Source organism: Nelumbo lutea, chromosome 8 (genome assembly GCF_056320005.1).
Source record: "Nelumbo lutea isolate HS-2025 chromosome 8, American lotus-T2T, whole genome shotgun sequence".
In the NCBI taxonomy this organism is placed as follows: domain Eukaryota; kingdom Viridiplantae; phylum Streptophyta; class Magnoliopsida; order Proteales; family Nelumbonaceae; genus Nelumbo; species Nelumbo lutea.
Genome location: NC_142691.1, coordinates 5206955 through 5229898, shown reverse-complemented (window position 1 = coordinate 5229898; position 22944 = coordinate 5206955). Strand labels below are relative to the sequence as shown.

Below are 22944 nucleotides of genomic sequence, written 5' to 3'. Positions count from 1 at the left end.
GTTTCCCAATTCCAAAACAAAGTTTTAAACTAGAAGTACCCCGGAGATATCTCAATATCCACTTCACAGCAGTCCAATGTTCTCTACCTGGATTGGATAGAAAATGACTAACAACACTAACTGCATGAGCTATATCAGGCCTTGTGCAAACCATTGCATACATTAAACTTCCTACTGCAGATGCATAAGGAATACGTTGCATTTCTCCTTTTTCTTTATCACTAGAAGGAGTTTGTCTAGTACTAAGTTTAAAGTGTAAAACAAGAGGTGTACTTACCACTTTAGCCTTATCCATATGAAACCGTTGAAGTATTTTCTCAATATACTTCCCTTGAGATAACCACAACTTCTTGGCCTCTCTGTCACGAGTAATCTGCATGCCAAGTATATGTCTTGCTGGTCCCAAGTCTTTCATTGCAAAAGACGTACTAAGCTCATTTTTCAACATGTCAATTCTAGAATAGTTATGACCAACAATCAACATGTCATCGACATAGAGCAATAAAATGATGAAGTCATTATCAAAAAACTTCTGCACAAAAACACAATGGTCTGAGGTTGTCTTCTTTGAATCCCTGCTGGATCATAACAAACTCAAACTTCTTGTACCATTGTCTCGGGGCTTGTTTCAACCCATATAGGCTTTTCTTCAATCTACAGACATAGTCTTCTTTACCCTTCACCATGAAACCTTCTGGTTGCTCCATGTAAATTTCCTCCTCCAAATCACCGTGAAGGAAAGCAGTTTTTACATCCATCTGCTCAACCTCTAAATCAAGACTGGCTGCCAAACCAAGAACACTCAGATAGAAGACATTTTGACAATAGGCAAGAAAATCTCCTCAAAGCCAATTCCCTTTTTCTGACGACAGCCTTTGACAACTAATCTAGCTTTGTATCGTGGATTAGAAGTATTCTCCTCAGTCTTTAACCTGTAAACCCACCGATTTTGCAAAGCTTTCCTGTCCTTAGGCAACTTGACCAGCTCAAAAGTATGGTTGTCAACCAAAGATTTCATCTCATCATTCATAGCGGCAACCCGTTCTTTCTTGTGCTTAGACTCCATTGCCTCTTTGTAGTAATCAGGTTCTCCCCCATCAGTGAGAAGCACATATTCATTAGACGAATAGCGAGTAGAGGGAATATGCTGTCTAGAAGACCTTCTAAGTGGGGCAACAGTTTCACCAATAGCACCACTGGTAGAAGCATCAATATCATCAGCAACATCATCATCATTATCTTCAACCAAATCATCATGAATATGATTTTGGCCATCATCATGATTACCAAACTTAGCTACACTAGGCGTATGTGTCTCAGGAACTGGATTAAGATCAACCAATCCATCAGTACTTAAAGACTCTGATTTCTCCGCCTTATCAATATCCTCAATGGTCTGATCCTCCATAAAAATAACATCACGATTTCTTACAAGCTTCTTTTCAACTGAATCGTACAATCTATAGCCAAATTCATCGTGACCATAGCCAATGAAGATACATTGTCTTGTCTTGACATCTAACTTGGACCTTTCATCTTTTGGCACATGCACAAATGCTTTACAGCCAAAGACACGTAAGTGGTCATAGGATACATATTTTCTGTACCACACCCTGCCAGGAACATCAGTTTGCAAAGCAACAATAGGAGATAAATTAATAGCATGTGCAGCAGTATATAAAGCCTCACTCCAAAAAGATCCAGGCAACTTTGCTTCTGAAAGCAAACATCTAACTCTCTCCATCAACATCCTGTTCATCCTCTCTGCCAGGCCATTAAGCTGAGGAGTCTTAGGGGGCGTCTTCTGGTGTCTAATGCCCTGCTGCCTGCAGTACTCATCAAATGGTCCACAATATTCACCACCATTATCAGTGCGAATACATTTCAGTTTCTTCCCTGTTTCCCTCTCAACAGAAGCCTGAAACTGCTTAAAGACACCAAGTACCTGGTCTTTACTCTTCAAGACATAAATCCAAAGTTTCCTTGAATGATCATCAATAAAAGTAACAAAATAAAATGCACCACCAAATGTTTTTGTCTTCATCGGACCACAGAGATCTGAATGCACCAACTCAAGCAACTCTGATTTCCTAGAGGGAGGATGACTCTTGAAAGAGACTCTATTTTGTTTCCAAGCCAAGCAATGAGCACACTTTTCTAACCTTGCACCCTTCAAACCTGAAAGTAGATTCTTCCTCGCCAAACAATCAAGTCCCTTCTCACTGATGTGGCTTAGTCTTTTGTGCCATAACACTGATGAGTTATCACACTCAACTGCATTCACACCATCAATGAAAACTGAAGTCTTGGTCCAGTACAGACCAGAACACTTCTTTCCACATGCCACAACCAAAGAACCTTTCGAGAGTTTCCATTGTCCATTACCAAAGGTACTAACATAACCATCATCATCAAGAACATTGGTAGAAATCAGATGCAAATGAATGTCTAGTGCATGTCTGATATTTTTCAAAATCAATTCAGTCCCATTACTTGTTTTTAGACAAATAGTGCCAATGCCAATCACCTTTGACAAACCATTATTACCCATCTTTAAAACCCCATAATCACCTGGAGTATAAGATGTGAAAAAAATTCTTTCTCGATGTAACATGAAAACAGACACCACTGTCAACAACCCAACTTGTCTCATCACAAGCAATATTAATCAAATTCTCATCACAAACAATCACAAGATCACCTATAGTGGTGGTGGCAACACGATCATCATTGTCATTATCTTTATTTTGTTGCTTACCTTTGTTACCTTTATTGTCTTTCTTCAGTTGAAAACAAAATCTTTTGATATGTCCCTTTTTACCACAATAGTTGCATTCAAGGTTTTTGTACTTAGACCTTGATTTGCTTCTAGCCTTACTTTTACCTCTGTTACCTTGTCCTCGGTCTCTATCGTTGCTTCTCCCCCTGTTTTCAATAATCAAAACCTCTGATTGAGAAGAGGATGCTTGCTGAGTTCGTCGTCTGACTTCTTCATTCAAAACATCAACTTTTACATATTCCAAGGTCATTACACCACCAGGAGCAGAACTGGACAAAGTCACGCGCAAATTTTCCCAAGAGTCAGGTAGAGTATTAAGCAACCAAAGTCCCAAAATTTCACCTTCAAATTTTATACCCATGTCGGACAATTGATCAAAGCACCCCTGAAATTCACTTTTGTGATCATAAATAGGAGTACCTTCCTTGTACCTCAAATTCATAGCCTGTTTCAACAGAAATAATTTATTGTTCCCAGATTTAGAGGCATACAAAGTCTCAAGCTTATCCCACAAGGTTCTGGCATGCGAATCATTAGCAATATGATTCAAAACATTATCATCTACCCATTGTCGAATAAAGCCACAAACCATCTCATGCTCAAAAGCCCATTCTTCATCAGATTTATTTTCAGGTTTTTGAGTAGAAAAAACTGGTAAATGTAACTTTTTTACAAATAGTAGATCCTTCATTTTTCCTCTCCACTTATGGTAATTGGTGCTATTCAAACTAATCATTCTACCATAATTAGGCTCCATCATGCAATCAAACAAATCCACAAACAAATAACTTGGCTCTCATACCACTTTGTTGGGAAGAAACTAAGTTTATCCACAAACTATTTCTCTTCCAAAAATAAAAACTTGTAGATATTCAGCTATCACAATTCCAAACAAGATATCAACAAAAACAATCATAAGCCAAGCAAAGAGAGACACACACGATATTTAACGTGGAAAACCCCTCCAATGTGAAGGGTAAAAACCACGGGCCCAAGGAGACCCAACCAAAAATCTCTACTAATAACTTGAGGTAACAATTACAGCAACTCAAACACCACAATATACTCACAAACTTAGAGCAAATACAGATTCTCAAACATACAAACGAGAATACCAAAAGCGGTGAAAATAACAGTCAGAAAAACTCACAAACGCGGCTACTGTTCAGGCCACAACATGGAGACCTTCACTACTCCAAATCAGATCACCATTCCGATCGTAGGTTTGTGAGTTTCGAACAATCCCACCAAATTTCAGCCAAATCAAACCACAAATGACCCTTGATCAGAATAATTGATGAAGACTGCCGCGAAATGTTTTCTTTTCCCGAACAACTACGAGTTGCTTCTATTCGACCTCAAATAACCGGGATTTCAGAGCTCCGATCAAAGATCCGACCGTTCAGAATGAAGAAAAATTAGTTATCCACTTACTTTCCAAATTTCTGCTCGATCGGACGGTGGATCGGAAAGTTCCGGCCGTTTGATGAACTCTGCGCACTGAGAAATCTGCATAATATTTCGATCTCTTTTCCTCTCTCTCTTCAACACGCCGCGCGCAAAAGAAAATCTAACCCTAGTTTTTGTTTTTCTTTCTTTTTTTTTTGAAAAAAAAACAGTTGGCTGAAGGAGAGTGGGCTATAATATGGGTCAATATCCCATAATGGGCTGGGCCCAACAGTTAGTAGGGGTACTCTTTTAATTGTCCTTTTACTCGTAGCTATTTATCTTTTATGGTCACCATCTTACCCATTCCCTGCAAAGTCAAAGCGAAAAGCACTGATTCTTTCTTTCTCTAAAGCTGCAACAATGTTCAGCATAGTGTTGTTTTCCTGGACATAGAAGCTCATCAAAATCACAACAAAATGACATTATCATCGTTGTCATTTCTATTTCGCCGCCCCCGCCGCCTCTGCCTCTACCCACCTCCGACAATGTTGCGGAGGCGAAAGTGGATGGAGGTGTTGCCAGAGGCGGCGGCAAGTGACGACGGACGACGACATTGGTGAACAAATTGCAAGAAGAAAAAGATGAACAGTGATTTTGCCCTTAATAAATGTTATTTTTAAAAAGTTAACTTATTTTTGAAATTTCTTTAATAATATTACGTTTTTTTTTTATATTAAAGCCCAAAAGTTACCTTTATATGCTATTATCCCTTATAAATAACAAGGGATGCCTTCCAATTATGTCCTACTCTTTATTACTAACTCCTTATTGGGTTGTGATTATCACATCATGAAAACTTTGGCTACTGTTCAACCTTAGCTAGACCTTGAAAGAATATAAAACTAAGCCCTGAACAAGGGTTGTAAACTGCATAAAGATTATACAGTCAATATCCATAGTTAGGAGGCATTTGGCAAGTTTTTTAGGAATATCTTCCAAAAGCTTAAGATCTTGAAAGATTGATGAACTTTCACAGGTAGATCTCTAAAGATTAAAGACCGTTTGGTTGCAATTTTTTAATAAATCTTCTCAAAAAGCTGAAAAGACTGGAAGACTATATGGTAAGCATATATAGCACAACAAACAAGTGTTGAACATCTAAATAAAAATGCACCTATGAAATGTCATGTGTCGGACCCATTGACACATCCAGATGTACATTTAGCCCTTGTGGGCCCCACATACACTTCTATATGTGCAAAACAACACTTTGTGGGTCCCACTTACGCATTCACCTCTGCAAAATAATTGGTTTCTACCTCAAGTCTATCTTTTAATTTCCAAGAATAAAAAAGCGCTTTATTGATAATCATGGAAAATATTAAGACCCTTTTCCATGTATGCTTCATTGTCATCATTGTTCTTATAGAATCTTTGTTACATGTGAGGGTCTTTGATAGCATTGTTGCCACCATTGCTACCGCTACTTTTCCTCCAAGGCTTTGCCTCCCCATCAATGTTATGGCATCTCTTTTAGAACGTATATCCTTCGGGAACATAGCAGTACAAAGGAGTGCAATTTGGAGAATTACCCATGCTTGCAGTAACTAACCTGGTGTGAGCGTCAAGAAAACAGGCTCACTTGCCACATGGGCTGGAAATGGAGTTGCTACCCATCATTTATGAAATTGGAGGTGATGGGACCTCCAAAAGTGACTTTAAAAATACTTTATTTTAATAGCGAATCCAAAACCTAAGGCATCAATCCAACCAATCCGGATAAGACTCGGATGAGAGAGGGAATGAATTAGACACCCCTAAATCCAATAGGTAAAACCCACATGGAGCTAACTATGAACATATTACGAGGGGGGCTAGCAAAGCAAGCTAAAAGCAAATCAGCATAATATAATCCGTCCTACCTATATTTTATTTGTCATATTTAATACTATTTCCTTACCATCCATTTTAAACCTTTATATATATATATATATATATATAGGATGGTGCCTCAGCATTGCTGACATTGCTGACACCGGGAGTCTGACATCAATACTCTTCTCCGACCCCGGCATTGCTGACACCGCATAATAAAATAAGGATGGTGCCTCTTTAGAAATGGAACCACATAACACTCAATTCCACCAAATATATTTATGCAACTAATATAATGATGAAATACTCCTAAACAAGTTGCTCACGACACAGAGCAACATCATCAACACATTGATTCTTAAACACGGTAAACACAGCAAATACAGAGGTAGAGGCAGCAGAAGGAAAAATGATGAATAGAAAGAGAGGGATCGAAATCGAGAGAGGGAGAGACGGCGGCCTACCGTTGTCGGGCACTTACGCGTACCTGACCACGAGCTATAGTGCAGATGCACCGCTCGCAGAGGATCAAGGTCTGACGGAGAAGAACGAGAAAGAAGAAAGAAGACTAGAGAAATAACAAGCTATTCATATTCAATTCGCATGGGGCTGATACATTTGTAGAAATATGATCAAGCCGTGTAACGGCCATATGTCAAAAGCTGACAAAAAAAGCCCAAAAATAAAGGGTTCCTAGCCGATAAGGGTAACTTTTCACCCTTAATATCATATAACGGAATGCTGCTATAGAATGTCAGCTTTAACGCGACTCTTTTAAAGAAATATCACTTAGGGGCACTAACATACGAGGTGTATCCAGTATCCACCCTATGACACACACTTCGTATTTGTATCATATAGGACAAAATTGCCCTCTCGACTATTCTCATAAGAAATTAGAAAATTTGTTCTATTCCGTTCAATAATAAAAAAAGGTGTTTCTCTCTCTCGATCATGGCTGAGAATTGGATCGTCATGACCCAGAACTGTCAATGGGTCAACGGCTCCAACCTGTCCGGAAGAACATAATAGGTTCATGTTAACTTCTGTAGAAGATTTACTGATTCTTAGCATCTCCATATTTGGAACTGTAGTGGCAACATATTGTAGGAAACTCTAATCCAAATGAAGATACTGAGAGAAAATTCAAAGAAGTTGTAGCTCTAATTAAATGACGAAGCCAGAAAAATATATGTTATTGATGACAAATTCAATGTAGCCCCCAAGGGAGACGAGTTCGCGGATATAATGGTGAAGCAAGGCTGCTTCATATTGCAAGTGGCCTTGTGCTCCTTCGGTGGTTTAGCATCGTTTGTTTACCCTTAGGATATAAATTTGGGCGAAGATTGGGACAAGAAAAGGATCAATAACTGGGTCTGTCCATGTTTTCCATCAGTATCAATTTCCCCTCTTGATCCTCTACAAGTTGATGGAGCAAAGCTTCTTCCAAGCGGTGTTGAGTAGGGGAAAATGGAAGGGACCCCATGACTTGGCGAGGATGGTGTTGTATGACAGTCTGGTGAAGCCCACGCTTGATCTCCATGGAAGAAGAGCAACTACATTTCTTGGCTTCTTCCATTGCAAGAAGAGTGGTTTGGCAGAAGAAGTGCCAACTGCCAACCCTTCTCCATGCTCTTTGGCTTACTCCGACTGGGCCTGACTTGAGTGGTAGTGTTGTCAAAGAAGACGACAGTAGTACACCTTCCGCAGCACGACGGAGTTGGGAGAAGATGGAATTAGCTTCGGAAACAAGAGGATGGGGATTAGAGGGATACAAATTCAAGACAAAATGGTTGAAATTTGATGCTTATCTCTGCCTCCGTTCATCTCCATTGGACCCAATTCAAAGACGCTGCTTGAGAGCTTGATTGATTTCAAAGGGGAGTTGTATCAAGATAGAAGCGGTGGTGAGGTTTGTGCATATCTGAAGTTCATGAGTGAGCTGGTTCGTAGTCATGAAGATGCCAAGGTACTTGCTATACATGGGATCATTGATGTCGATACTGCATGTGTGGAAAGTTTGCACAATACCTCGGTGCATTTACTCTTGCCGGAGGTAGTAAACGAACGACCAGAGTCTCAGTGTTGCAAGTGATGAGATTCGTAGTTATGTGAAGCCCAGCAAATGGGACAAGATTGTGAATCTCATTGTTATCACTCTACTTCTCACATTGGTGCAAACCATCTATACCTATCATCACCCAAAGAAATAATCGAAATTGGTTGCAGAGCATTCAGCCTTTACTTGCTTCAATTCTTTTTTTTTTTTTTTTTTTTCCCTTGTTGTTTGACATCTTGGTGTGGTTTGTAGGGATTCTAGTATAAAGAGCTAACTTCTGATCTCTATTAGCAACAAAAAGATGAACAGGGTTCGAGATGAAGAACAAGGCTACAATAGGGTTTACTCCGATTTTGGAGAGAGAGTGTTACAATTTTAGTTGAGTTCTTTAGGAAGAAGATGAATGGATTTTCAAAAGTTTCAGTCGATTACCAAGAAGAGACTGACAAAGAGATTTCTTTGGGTTTTCCGTACATTTTGCAGAAAAGAGGAAATGATTATAATAAATAAGGGCAATTTTGTCATAAAAATGCAGTTCGTTTTTTACTGCCCTTTTGTGATATTAGCTTGCAAAAGATGTCTTGTCTCTGATATTTTACAAAACAGCTACTTTTTGTTGCTAATAGAGGTCAAAAGTTACCCCTTTTTGCTAGAAACCCAAAAATAAATAACGACCTCAACGTTTTAAGTAATAATCAGCATGATAGTGGGGAATACAGGGGAAATCTTTCCCTGTCACCGAAGGCTTGCAGCTGCTATCGGTTTATGCATGGTGACGTAGTAAGCAAATATTTCTTAAGTTGCCACGTGGACCTCCTGTAGTCGTTTGCCTTGTCCTCAAGGCAAGCTCCTGCATAATTCTTCAGCAAGTCTTCCCATCTCTCCCAAGTGACATCTGTCTCTGGAGTTCCTGTCCACTAAACAAGAAGTTCTATATCTGCTTTATTACCTCTTTTCTCCGCCGTTTGAGAACCGCTTTTGGGAATGGTTGAAGAGTTCCTTCAGGGCTTAAAGGTTGTAGAGTCTGGGCGACCTGGTGATGTTCCCCAAGTGTTTTTTGTCAACCAAGATATGTGGAACTTACACCCAATAGGCAATTTCAAACGATATGCAACTGATCCTACTCTTTCCAAAACTTTGCATGGACCAAAAAATCTTGTTGCTAACTTTTGTGATCTCCCGGCTGCAATGGTAGTTTGTCTGTAGGGTTGTAATCGAAGGTAAACCCAATCTCCTACCTCAAACTCCCTCTCTGTTCTGTGACGATCTGCAGTTTTTTTCATCCCGTCTTTGGCCAACTTCAGATGATGTTTGAGGTCAGCTAGTATGGTTTCTCTTTCTCTAAGTTCATCCTCCACAACTTGTACCTTAGTCGTTCCAGGGACAGAGATTAACAGGGAGGGTGGTGTAACACCATACACAGCTTCGAAAGGGGTCATTTTTGTGGAGGACTGATAGGCGGTGTTATACCACCATTCGGCCAGAGGAATCCATTCGGCCCGTGTCTGAGGTTGGGAGCTGGCAAAGCATCTTAGGTAATCAGTCTTGTTGAGTGTTTCTGTTTGTCCATCTGACTGTGGATGGTAGGAAGAACTTAGGTTGAGTTTGGTTCCTTGCAGTCTGAAAAATTCCTTCCAAAATGAACTCGTGAAAACAGGATCACGATCGCTTATAATGGAGGTTGGCATGCCATGGTATTTGAATACTCCATCAAAGAAGATTTTGGCAACATCAGCAGTTGAATAAGGATGGGTCATGGGTAAGAAATGCCCGTATTTGGATAGTCGATCCACGACCACCAAAATTATAGGCTTGCGTTGAGAGAGAGGTAAGCCTTTGATGAAATCCATCGAAATATCTGACCAAATTCTTTCTGGGGTTGATAACGGTTGCAATAACCCAGGTGTGGGCACATTTTCATTTTGTTCTGCTGGCATACTTGATCCACTTGCAAATCTCTTTTCTGTATCCAAGCCAGTAACACACTCCCTTAATCCTTGCTGTTTGTGAACAACATGTCAGACTCAATTTCAAGGCGTTCTTTGATGGCATTCAGCTGCTCACACAGGTCGTCGAGCTTCTGCTGCATGCTGGATAGTACTTGATCCTAAATGGCCAAAACAAAGGAGAGCATATGAGCTTTTTCATTTCTGGAACATAAGGAAAACTGTGATACAACTTTTGCAAAAGGGAAAGAATATACAGAGACGATATCTATAGTTAGTATATACTCTATTTTTCTAATAGTAAGGTAGGAAAAACATACGGTAGAAATAAATGGAGAAAATATAGATGGAAAGACAAAAAAAAGCAATGAACTTGTACCTCCAAACATTGGGGATGTTTGGGTCAAAGAAATCTTTAATAGATTAATAAAAAAATTTGGCTAAGCTTGGTTGCAAAATTCTAAATGAAAAGGATAATCTTTGGGTCCAAGTGAATCATTAATATTTAAGAAATAAAAATTTTTCGGAATTGAAGGGTATCCTCTAATTAAAAGAGGAATATGAGTTGTTTTTGGAAATGATAACTCAACTAGGTTCTGGTTGGATAATTGGGTTGATGGAGAACCCTTGATCAATGTCGTAGATAAAGACACAATTTCTAATGTAGACCTCAAAGTCATTGAGGTGATTGATATGGAGAGACTCACTTGGGGTGTAACAAGAATTAGTAGTCTTGTTATTGAGGACAAAATAAAATATGGAGACCCAATATGAGAGATCAATTTTCCATTAAAAATGCCTAAAATGAGGCTTCCCTAATGCATGGAAATACTTTGAGGCCTTTGAATGGTACCAACAAAATATGGGGTATGAATACCACTCCAAAACATGAATATTTTCTATATCTGCTTCTCAACAAAAAACTCTCCCTCTAACAAAATACTGATTTCGAGAGGTCTGGATATTGATGGGTCTTGTTTTATGTGGGGAACAAGAAGACACAAATCACATATTTATAAATGGTTCAATAGCTAAGAAGGTTTGATTAATTACGAGAGAATCTGTTTAGATTCTTAATAACTTTATTGGCACTATAAAAGTGTGTTTAATAACAACAATATGCTTCCCTCCGTTATTATTGAAAGAGCTCGAAATCCATTTTGAGAAATTCAACTTATCATGGATTTTGACTGGAATGAGCAGAGAAAAAGAGAAGTTATTCCTATTAGATGGTCTAGTACTAAGTATGAGGCAATTAAAATCAATTTTGATGCTTCTTGTATCAATTACAACTATACAAATTGCTTGTGTTGCATGGGATCGTGTGGGCCTTCTCTTGGACTTCAAAGCATACAATTTAGGCAAATCTACCATCAATGTTGCCAAGGCCTGAGCCGCTTGAGAGGCCCACAATGTTACCCTTAATTTTCTTAATAGGTCCATCATCATTTAGGGAGATTCCAAGCTCATGATTGATTGTTTGAAGAGAGCTATCAACCCCCATGGAGAGTGCTACTAATTATTGAAGACTCCAAAGATTTGTTCAAGAGACTTGAAGGAAAGGTGGAATATTGTCATATCTTTAGGAAAGAAAATATAATTGTAGATTGGTTAGCTAATCATACTCACACTAAAGAAGTTTCTAGTAGTTCCATTCTTAAGCCTCATAAGGCAATGTGCCAAGCTGGCACTTTCCTGCTTCTTGGGTTCTTTCTAAAGGCATTTATATTTTTTTCTGCTTTTTCTCAAAAATACTTTATCTTTTCTTTTTTTTTTTTTTTCTATTCTCTAATTGTAGAATTAAATAGATTAATTGTAACCATTCACGTTTAAAGCTTTTAACACTTAACATTAACTCAATATTAACCCTCTCTCTTTTTTATGTCATATTCTAAATTGAGTCAATAAAATGATGGAGACGTTTGGTTTTCCAAAATGTCTCTTACTAAAGGTGGTGGAGCTAGCCAATTAAATGTAGGAGGAAAAATTAGTTTTCCAATGAGAGAAAGAGAGAGAGTCATGCCTACACCTACATACCCAAAGGCAATGATCTCACCATAGAACTAGGCAACAAATACAACAACTCCTAGAGCCTTGGTTATTTTTATAAAACAATGGTTATTTTATAATTAACAATAATCTTACATATATATGGTTCCATCAATCGGTTTGAATGGCCACTGATTTTGGGTCGACGGTTTGTCCATCCAATTTAAACGGACGACCCGTTCTGACAACAAAAATTACAGGCAAAAAATTGAGTGTGTGAGGTCCATTAAGCAGTATCATACGTGCTATGCCATTCGAGCGTGTGACTCATACGACCTAAAAACAGAACCGTTCTGGCCACCGATTTTCAGGTCAATGGTTCGATTGTTCGGTTCGAACAGATGACCTGTTCTAACAACAAAAATTAAAAAAAATAAAAAATGGCCAAAAACCATTAAGTGGGTCAATAGTTCAACCACTCGGGTCAATAGGTTGTTGACCGATTCAACAGTTTTTTGCTAGGGACCAGGATTGGGGTAAATCGGAACTGGTTGCCTAGACGAGTCGGTTCCCAATTAAAAAAATGGCGGTTTGACCGTTTAGTTCAAACGAACGACCCATTCTGATAACAAAAATTACAAGCAAAAAATTGAATGTGTGAGGTCCACTAAGCAATATCATACGTGTTATGTCATTTGAACTTACGACTCATACGACCCAAAAGCGGAACCGTTCTGGCCACCGCTTTTTGGTTCGACCATCCGGTTCAAACGGACAGCCCATTCTGACAACAAAAATTAAAAAATGGCTAAAAACCATTGAACAGGTCAACGAGTTGACGGCTCGACTGCCTAGGTCAATGGGTCGCTGACCGATTCAATGGTTTTTCACTAGGGACCGGGATTGGGATACTACAAAACCAATTTCTTGGATGGTTCCCAATTAAAAAAAATAAAAAAATGGCAAAAAAGCATTGAATGGGTCAATGGGCCGACGGTTCGACCGTTCGAGTCAATGGGTCATTAACCGATTCAACGGTTTTTTACTAGGGACCGAGATTGGGGTAAAACGAAACTGGTTGCCTAGACGGTTCCTCGGCCGAAATGTCCATTCGTCTGGGTCAACGGCGGTTTGAAAACTATGGTCTTTTATGCTTTTGGATTTTCACCATTCAAATGTTTCTTCTACTATGGGTATTATTCAAGTGTGTGCAGTATGTTCATTTTTTTCATTTTCTACTTTTGTTTTGTTTTTTTTTGTTATCTTTAAGATCCTCCAAAACAGTCTAGGGTTAAACATCATTTTATTTCTTCCCTTTTGTTTTTTCTTTGAGTTTTCTTGTGCAATGTTTTTTTTTTTAATTTTCTTACAAGACGATCTGCTTTATCTCTTTCTTTGATTGCATGCATGTTTAGCTCCGTCTCAAAGCAGAACTTTGGACTCGATATTCTGATTTTTTTTCCTTGGCTTTTTTAGTTTGGTGGATTTACCACCATTTTTTTCCGTGTTTAAAGTCACTTTGGATTTATTTTTCAAGGTTTTGGAATCACTTGCAATGTCCACCCTTCCCATGACTATGACTATAAAGTTATTTCGTATAGTTATTGACATCTAGAAAAAAACAACCCGAAAACAAAACCGTTTTGGCCACTGATTTCCATGTCGATGGTTCGACCGCTTGGGTCGAACAGATGGCCCGCTCTAACAACAAAAATTAAAAAATAAAAATTGGCAAAAAATCGTTGAATGGGTCAATGAGTCAACGGTTCAACCATTCAAGTCAATGGATCATTGACTGATTCAACGATTTTTGGCCGGGGACCAGGTTTGGAGTAAAACAAAACCAGTTGCTTGGACGGTTCCTGGGCCAAATGGTCTTACCGTTCGGGTCAACTAGGAGTTCTCGATGTGAAACGAAGGACAACTATGAAGTAGAATTCAGAACTATCACTGTATGATTGTGTTCTTTTATATGAGATGCTTTGTCGAAACAATATTTATAAAATGAGCACATGGTGATCTCTTTTAAGTCTCTATATGAGTTTTAAGACTTGAATACTTATAATTGCAAGTTTCTTATTAAGAAACCATTGTCTTTTTTAATGTAGAAAATAGCAATATTACAATTTCAATCCAGCCCTTGCAGAGTAAGGCCCCTCTGCTAGTATTTTATAAATACAAATATGAAGGCGTGTTAGAGTCAATTGTCACTAAGGCTTAGTTTGGAAGTACAAATGCAAATATGAAGAGTGCAAAACCTTATTTTTGTGTTGTTTTGTATGTATTTGCATTTGTACTCTTTCAAAACTGAGCCTATTTGAAATGCCTATTAATTATCTCTTAATTTAGTTTAGTATAAATTCAATGATTTATTTACTATATTAGATATTTTATTTAATATGAAAAAACTAACTACAAAAATTAAAATAGCATTATATTTCTAATAATATTAAAAAATTAATTAATTAATAGGTTGGCTCATTCCTAACCAAAATTTCTATATTATTAATCCCTTCTAAATTTAATTTTATATTAAACCAATATCCTATGCATTTGATTAGAAAATTAGTTTAACAAAATAAATATAATGAAGAAAAAGAATAAAAAATATTCCTGGATATGTTTTTTAAAAGTATAAATTATTGAAGTAATCCATATTTTTAGAAATCTAATATTAAATACACTAAAAAATATATGGACTACTATTACATATTTTAAGTGGTTGTGGGAAAGTTTAAGTGGCTTTATATTTCATAGAGCCACTTAAACTTTCCCACAATCATTTCAGTGTCGTTTTGTATTAGAAAACTGAATCAAATAATGAGGCATTTTGATACCGACCCGTGCATTTGCAAGGGTCACTTCTGTGTAATTTCATACAACAAAAAGTACTAAACAGTAGCATTCAATGAAAAAGAGCGATTCTAATAAAGTACAAACACGAGGAATTAGGAATTAGCCACTTGGGACAAAGAGGAAGTAAAACAATTGATACTGGACTGAGTCCCCCAGCTTCTCCCCTTACCAATGGGTAACACGCTGACTAGTGGAATGGATATAATTAGTGTCATAGCTGATGTAAGCTTCAGCTGCATGTAAAATCTGGCTTATCAACAGAATTAACCACAAGGTCAGGATTTGGAGCCTCTATTTCCAGTATGACCTGTGCAATGACAACCAGATTAGGTCACAATATTCAACTGGAAAATATTGCTTTGAATGTGTGTGTATGTGTAAGAATGTTTTCTAATTGGGTCAATTAATGAAGCTTCCTAGATGGCTAGATGATCCCACTTGTTTCTGCCACATAGGAGGAAAGATAGGGGAGAACCTCTTGGATGGCCATCTTTAATTTCTGCTGTAAGAGTACACCTACCATGTATTGGAGTTCTATCTGAATATTAAACTCTTCAAAACAACCCAAAATGGAGCCTGCTGTTTATAATTAAAAATTCTGGTCAACATTTTTTATGTGGAGATAGCATATTTAACCATTGATTGATAAGATTGGCTTCACAAAGGCTTTAAACACAAATTTTGATGGAATTGGACAAATGAATTTGTGATGCATTAAATGTAACTCAATAAAACATGTCTGACAGATTAGTTTGTTCGTCATTCCAATAACTATGTATTTTCTTAAGCCTCGACGAAAGTGGTATGAATCTTAGACCTTGTTTGAAATTATTCCAGGTAGCTGTATTCTGCTTGTGCTTTTGAGGCTCAACAATATAAAGTGGGATAATCTAAACTGAATTTACAGTTACATATTTTAGTTATTCATTCTAATTTTCAGGTTAAATGATGTCCAACAGTTTGACCAGGATTGATACTGTCTAACTAGATTGAATCCACTAACCATTCATTTATGGTTTCAGAACATAGGTTTATATTTGTAAACCATGATCAAGGGCATGGTGATAACTGGAAAGTGCATTAGAGTATGTCAGTAAATGTCTTATCGATGTCAGACTACTAGGACGTATAATGATCCAAAAGAGAGATCCATCATATAAGAGGAAAATAGTTTGTCATACCAGAACATTTTCTCCTTGTTGAAGAACTGGAGCAGGGACGTAAAGGTTGCACTGTGGTCCAGCCAACTGCAAAATAATCCATACAAAAAAAAAGCAGAGATAACTTGGTGTCTATGCACAATCAAATAACTAAATACATATACTAAATATAAATATATTGCAAATCTTTACCGGCCAGAATCTTCCTATATTAATATTGTTAACGAATGCAAACCCTTTACCCCAGCCTCTGAATGATATGAAAGTGTCTTTAACATCACTTGAAGTGTCAATAAAGAACTCTCCTACATAGAATCCTGGTCCCTTAGAGATGGCCTCTGCAATAGTAAAGTAAAAGACGGTATCAGTATTGTGTATCGCCATCAAGATTAGCATTTGTTCTGTCAATTTCGAATATGCTTACAACATGAAATAAATCAGAGTAACCAAATGACTAAAGATGCAGTTACAGTAAAAACTGTAACTGAGAATATGTAAACTTGTCTAATAGTAATGCCAACACAAAGACTGATAACCACAGCCATGATTTGTATAGTGTCCGATGATCAATTCAGAGTTCATGTTTTATTGAACAGAGGAGCTTATTTAGGTGCTATGATTTTCTTATAATTTTCATGATGGCAATACTCTTCTTATTCAAATGTGAGGATTTACTTGCGAAGAAGGAATTCATTGATCATTATTGAAAATAATGACTTACTTGAGACCCATGATTGTTGTTGAGTAGCTTTGAACTCTTGAATTATTATTTATTGTATTTCCTGTCTTTAACTTTCCTTTGTTCACTTGTTCTACAACGAAAAACAACTATATTTTATTTGGGTACATTAGATATCAAAAGACTTATTGGTTGCATGTTTGGATGTAAAAAATACTAATCATGTGAAAACATGGATGTGCACAAGCAAGGGATTGGGCATAACATTGATATAGGCACACCTTGAACATAAGCATTTTCATGGGGCCACCACAAATCCCTTTCCCTTAACTTGTCTGGAGAAGCCGACATGCAGGTACTGTGGTCATATAGGTTACTTGGAGAGGTAAACTGGTCACCCAGGTGGATTGGAAGTAGGGAACTCTAGATTAGCCATGTATTCACTTTCCCAGTCTGTCACTCCCAATGCCACAATTTTCTGGAGATTTTTACAGTGATATTACCCATTAAAAATTCAAATTTTTATTTTGATTTTTTAGAGTACAATAATAGAAATTGCTGAAAGTTGATTTTGATGTGATCCTTGTGAAGAAAAGAAATAGGAGCTGAAAGGTTTCAGCAAGAGAGAAAGAAAGAGAAGAAGAAGTAGAAGAGAATGGGAGGTTGCCAAAAAGAATTAGTTCTGGCCGCCCCCTTCCTTTTGATTTATATATTTCATAAAAAGAATGAACAAGCACAATAATACCCTCAGTAAGTCGGCTATTAGTAAGTAGCTGAAAAGACAACTTAAACTAGCATAAGCTGATGAGCTTAAGGCCCAATAACTTCCTAACTATAAATAAAATAAAACAAAGCTGGGCCAACTAACTTGACATTGGCCCCAAACTCAACAACAATAAAGGACTAGAGCAAAAACCCAAAATGAAAAAAGAAAAGAAAAGAAACAGAAACAGCCCCCTCTAGGAATAGGAGGGGGCAACACAAAGCAATACAAGACCAGTCCTATGCCTAGAGAGATATCATTATCAACATCATCTAAGCCTTGTCCAACTATATGGGGTCATCTACATGGATCTTGTCTTGCCAACCCATCGTGCCATATTGATTGTTAAATTATGGGCACTTAAATTATTTCTTACTAGTTACTACTTCAACCCATGTCCTTTTAGATATGCCCCTAGCCCTTCTAGTCCCTTCAACTTGCAACAGATAGCCTCTTGCATATGTTTAGGCAATTCATCTATGCATGGAGAAGAGTGCCCCAATATAAAAATAGTCTCTAACGCCTTCCCTGACTAATCTGTCCACCATGGAATTGGCTAATTTTAACACCAATGGAATAAGGAGTTCAGGAAAGAAGACAAAAATCTAGCCTCTCTAATGAAATGTCTCAAGGAACCAGGATCCAGATGATCAAGATCTGAGTCACCCTTAGCATTAACACCTTGGACTTGCATGTAATGAATAACCATGATACTCTCAAGAAGGAATAGGATCTTTGTTCTGGCCAGGTCTCCCTCACCAATGGGCCCAGGATGAACAAGAATGACCTCCTTTACAGAGCAAGAACAAGTAATAATCTGCCATTCTCTGACCCAAGGTTTAAAATGTCAGTTTTGGTGGAAATGTAGGACATCCTAATATAGGAAACATACTGGAAATGCCAGAATAACGTGTGGAAATATTGTAAAAATTATATACATGGTGAAAACATTGTGAAATATGCAAAAATATAGAATGATATTTATGAAATGATAAAAGAAACAGACCCTTTTTAAATTTTTATATTTGTTCAAATCATTGAACAAAGCTAAGAAACTAAGGTTGTAGACAAAATAATACATTGTGAAGTTGTCTTGTAAACCTCAAGCGTCAAAACTCCATGATAGAATGAGTTCAATCAAAATTTGAACTGATAGAAAATGCAAATGATTTGTTAAGGAGCCTTTGGGGAGACAAATAATACGTTCATTTGCCACTAGGAGCCTTTGTAGAACCTTATTGGGGGCCCTACACCCTTTGGATTTGAGAATGTGGCTGGAAGTTCCCAATTTTTTGCAAAAATTAAAAGATTGGTGGTTGGAAGGTGGAATTAGGACTAGAAACAAATAGGTGAGATTCACAAAGAAGTTGAAGAGACTAAAGGAAAGAATCAAGGAATGGATCAGAGAAGAGTTTGGGAAATTGGAGGAAATGAAGGAGGAAATTGCCAGAAAGATTGATGAGCTGGATCAAAAGGAAGCCTGAAGAGAATGTGGCCTAGAGGAAAGATCAGAAAGGTGGATCTTAAAAGTGAAACTAGAGGAGATTTTGAGAAAGGAAGAAATCTTTTGGAGACAAAAATCAAGGTGTAAATGGATTTTGGATGGGGACGGAAATACGAAGCTCTTTCATCGCTTGCAGTAGGAGGAGAAGAAAAAGCTTAGTCTCTAGCATTGAGATCGAGGGAAGAATAATAACTTCAAAGGAGGAAATTGAAAATGCTTTGTGGACCATTTCAAGTCAATATTTGCCTCCTCAGATGAAAGGACACTGGACTTGGGAGAATTAAATTGGGATAGGGTGTTGGATCCCACAACTGACCTCTTAGAAAGAAATTTTGGTTTAGAAGAGGTTCATGATGCAATTTTCTCGATGGACAGATCTAAGGCTTTGGGACATGATGGTTTCTCAATGGCCTTCTACCGAGACTGCTAGGAAATATTAAAAGATGAATTGATGAATGTCTTTGTTGAATTCCATCAAAAAGGGGACATCTCACCAGAAGCAAATGCAACCTTCCTTGGTCTTGTGCATAAGAAGAAAGAGGCCAAAACCCCAAAGAATTACAAACCAATAAGTCTAGTGGGTTGTTTGTATAAGATCATTGTATAAGTCGGTTGAAGGCATTTTTTTAATCCAAATAATATTTAAATAAATTATAACTCAGATAAGTGGGTTGGCTAGTCTGCTAGCCAACTCATCAAAACTATAGAAAAGTATCCCATATGGGAGTTCCCTCTCTTTAAGTGGGAGGGACAGGTGTCCTTCACCTAGGAGGAGGAGGCAGTTACATAACTACCCCACTCCCTATTTAAGCTCCTTAAGGGGAAGCTAGGAACATCTTCAAGGAAAATTATCTCGAGATTTTTAAGAAAAGCAAAGATAAAGAGAGAAGAAAAGAGAAGTGCTCGAGGGAAGGCAGGGAAGGAAAACAAGTTTCACTACTACAAGTAGGAAAAGGAAAGTTCTCTTCGTGAATACTTCCTATATATGTCTTTTGCTATGTATCCTTCTTTCTCTCTCTTTTATTTTCACTTTTGAGAAAGGAAATAGAGGGAAATAAACCATCTATAACCAGGTGCCTCTACTTGATTGATTATGGTCCATCTTTCAAGACAAAGTCAGGGATTAAACCATATACAGTCTAATTCTCAAGGGATGATTATGGTTCCCTTCAAATGAAAATGAAGAACAGAGGGATAAAAACCATCTACAATCAAATATTCAGTTTGATTGACTACGGTTCCCTTTTTGTATGCAAAAATCCAAGGATTAAGGCTGTCTATAGTCAGAATTTTATATGATTGACTACAGGTTATTGTGAAGAAAGGAGTGAGAAGGAAATTTTCTTTGTATAAAAAAGAAAAGAGAGGAATGTATTGCCGTATACTTTCTCAACTGTATTTTCTTTTTCTTTCTTCTCATTCTTGTACACTTGATGTAAAAGAAACAAAAATGAAAAGTTCTTTTTAAGTACTTATTGTTCTTTTCTTTTGTTCTATGCATTCATTTCTCCAAGTCAGAATCAAAAGTTGTTCTCTACTTTCTTGTGGAGATGTAATTGAGGGGAATAATCCGTATGATTCCCTAAATGGGTCTTACCCAAAATAATCAAAACTCAATCACTTGATTGAGTGAATTATGTTGCATGAGAATTTATTAAAATTTTCAAACCAACGAAGTCATAGCTAGTTAGCTAAAGACTATTTTGCCCTTGGTTATTTCTCAAAAACAAGGAGCCTTTGTAGAAGAGAGACAAATAGTGGATCAAATCCTAGTGGCAAATGAACATATGGTAGTAAAAAAAACAGGGAGGAAAAGGTCTGATTTGTAAACTGATCTAGAAAAAGCTTATGACATGGTGGATTGGTCCTTCCTTTTGAGTCTCATGGAAAAGTCTGGGTTAGGTGAAAGATGGAGAATGTAGAACAAAGGTTTTATTAGCTTGGCACACTTCTCAATCCTTTCAAATGGAGTAGAAAAGGATTTTGTTTCCTAACAAAATGGGGACTAAGACAAGGTAATCCCCCAACCCCTTTCTTGTTCATCTTTGTTGTTGAGGTATTGAATAGGCAAATCATCAAGGCCGATCAGGAAAATCAGTTTAGGGCATAGAGGATGGGTAGATCGGAGGTGGTTGTGACTCAATTGTAGTTTGCATACAACGTTATCATTTTCTATGAAAATTGTGATGAACTTAGTTTGAGGAATCTAAAAGCTTTAGTGGTTTCCAGCTGATTTCAAAGCTAAAAGTCAACTGGGGAAAAAGCTGTGTAGCTGGAATAAACTAGGTCGAGGGTGACATTCAGCCCTTGGTAGGATTACTAGGCTGTGAGGTAAAAACTTGGCCTCTAGAGTATCTAGGTTATGCCCTTGGAGGGAAACCCAAAATCAGAAAGCTTTTGGAAACCAGTTATAGAGAGATTTACTAAAAAGCTAGCAATGTGGAAGAGAAACGATATCTCTTGGGGGGCAAGAATAACCATGATAAGGTCCACCCTAGCTAACTTGCTCACTTACTTCCTCTCCACTTTTGAAGAAAAATACGACTCTTCTAGGAAAATGGCTGTGGAGATTCCCTCACAAAGAAGATAGGTTGTGGTACAAGGTCATTAAAAGCATTCTGGTGAAGCAGACAATGATTGGGATGCAAAACTAGCCTCCCTTGCAGCTCCTAGATCCCCCTAGAAAGCAATCATTGAGAGGTATTGCCAACCTTCCTAACTTTATCCGTCTTGATGCTGGGTGTGGAAACTGAGAAAAATACATTTGGAGGCCTTACGATCAAATTTGGAACTATGAGATCCAAGAATCTGAACAAAGCAAGTACAACCAAAGGTTTTAAGGGGAACAGTAAACAAGTCTTTATCATGGTATAGGAGGGTAAATGGAGTCTTTTGTTTCTCAGTCTGTTAGTCAGGTTATGCTTTGGCATAATCGGTTGGGTCATTTATCCTTTTGGTCTTTGAAGAGTTTGTTTCCAAATTTATTTGAGTTTGTTCAGATGTCCAATTTGAGATGTGAGAGTTGTGAGCTTGCAAATTGATGCAGCACGATCTAGGCACTCCTAGCTGGCTGAGACTTGGCTCCTAGCTGTGACGGATGGCACCTGAGAGGAAGAGGAAGGTGAAGGGTTCCCGGGAAGCTCTCCCAGCAAGAACACTCCGATGGCTAAGTTAGAACTCTGAGGAAACTCAAGGAAAACACAGAGAGTTAAGAGTGCTGAAAGTGCTAGCTTCAATACCTTTTCTTCGTGAGGGTCGGGGCCTTCTTATACCAGAGCTCAGTCACATCAGGCGTAACCGCCACTGCCCTAGCCGTTACTGCCAGGATTGAGATGGCAAGTGCAGGCTGCTGCTGTAGGGTATAGACTCGTCAGGCATGCCATGCTTTTCAGAGACGGCAGGCACGACACTGCCTAGCAAGAGATGTGGGCACTGCCACTAGATCCGACAGGTACGGATATCAGGCGGATCTTCCCTGCAGGCTGCCGAACTACTTTGCACTGAACCACCTGAGGCTGGGTTGCCTTGCACCGAGGTACTGAGGTGTGCCGAGGTGCTCGCACTGGAAGCGAGCCTTGAGCAAGTACGAACAGGAGTTTCGATGGTGCTGCCCCAAGGTGTTTCTCCCTCGGGACACTTAGCCAAAAGCTGGGGTGCCCCCTTCTTAGGAAGGGAGAGCTCGGAGCCCCTTAGGAGGAGCTCAGGTCTCAAGGGGAGCTTGGGTCCTTCAGAGGGAGCTCAGGTCCCTTTGCACAGGGGGAGCTCAGGGTGCTCCATCCTCAGGTTTGGGGCGGGCTGGGCCTCGCTACTCGGCAAGCTGCTACACCCGCTGAGCCGTCTGGTCGGGCCTCGGCGAGCTTGTTGCGCCGAGTTGTGGCCAGGTTATCGCGCTGAGTTGTCACTTATGCTAGGTCATGTCCACGTGTCACCGTGCTACGAGGTGGG

At 38.4% G+C, this 22944-nt stretch overlaps 1 protein-coding gene across 3 annotated transcripts in view; it reads right to left on the bottom strand.

The window, feature by feature from the left end:
* Window positions 1-14846: 14846 nt before the first annotated feature.
* The window catches only part of BGAL17 (beta-galactosidase 17), an 80265-nt gene continuing 72167 nt past the window's right edge, over window positions 14847-22944 (bottom strand). For all 3 annotated transcript variants that reach the window (XR_016103688.1, XM_088959326.1, XM_088959325.1), the window contains 3 exons: window positions 16246-16391; window positions 16075-16140; window positions 14847-15200 (listed from right to left, as the gene is read on the bottom strand). Coding sequence is in view for 2 of the 3 variants with exons in the window: in XM_088959326.1 (XP_088815452.1) it covers window positions 15123-15200; window positions 16075-16140; window positions 16246-16391 (290 nt within the window). In the remaining variant the exon portion in view is untranslated. The remainder of the gene's footprint in view (window positions 15201-16074; window positions 16141-16245; window positions 16392-22944) is intronic.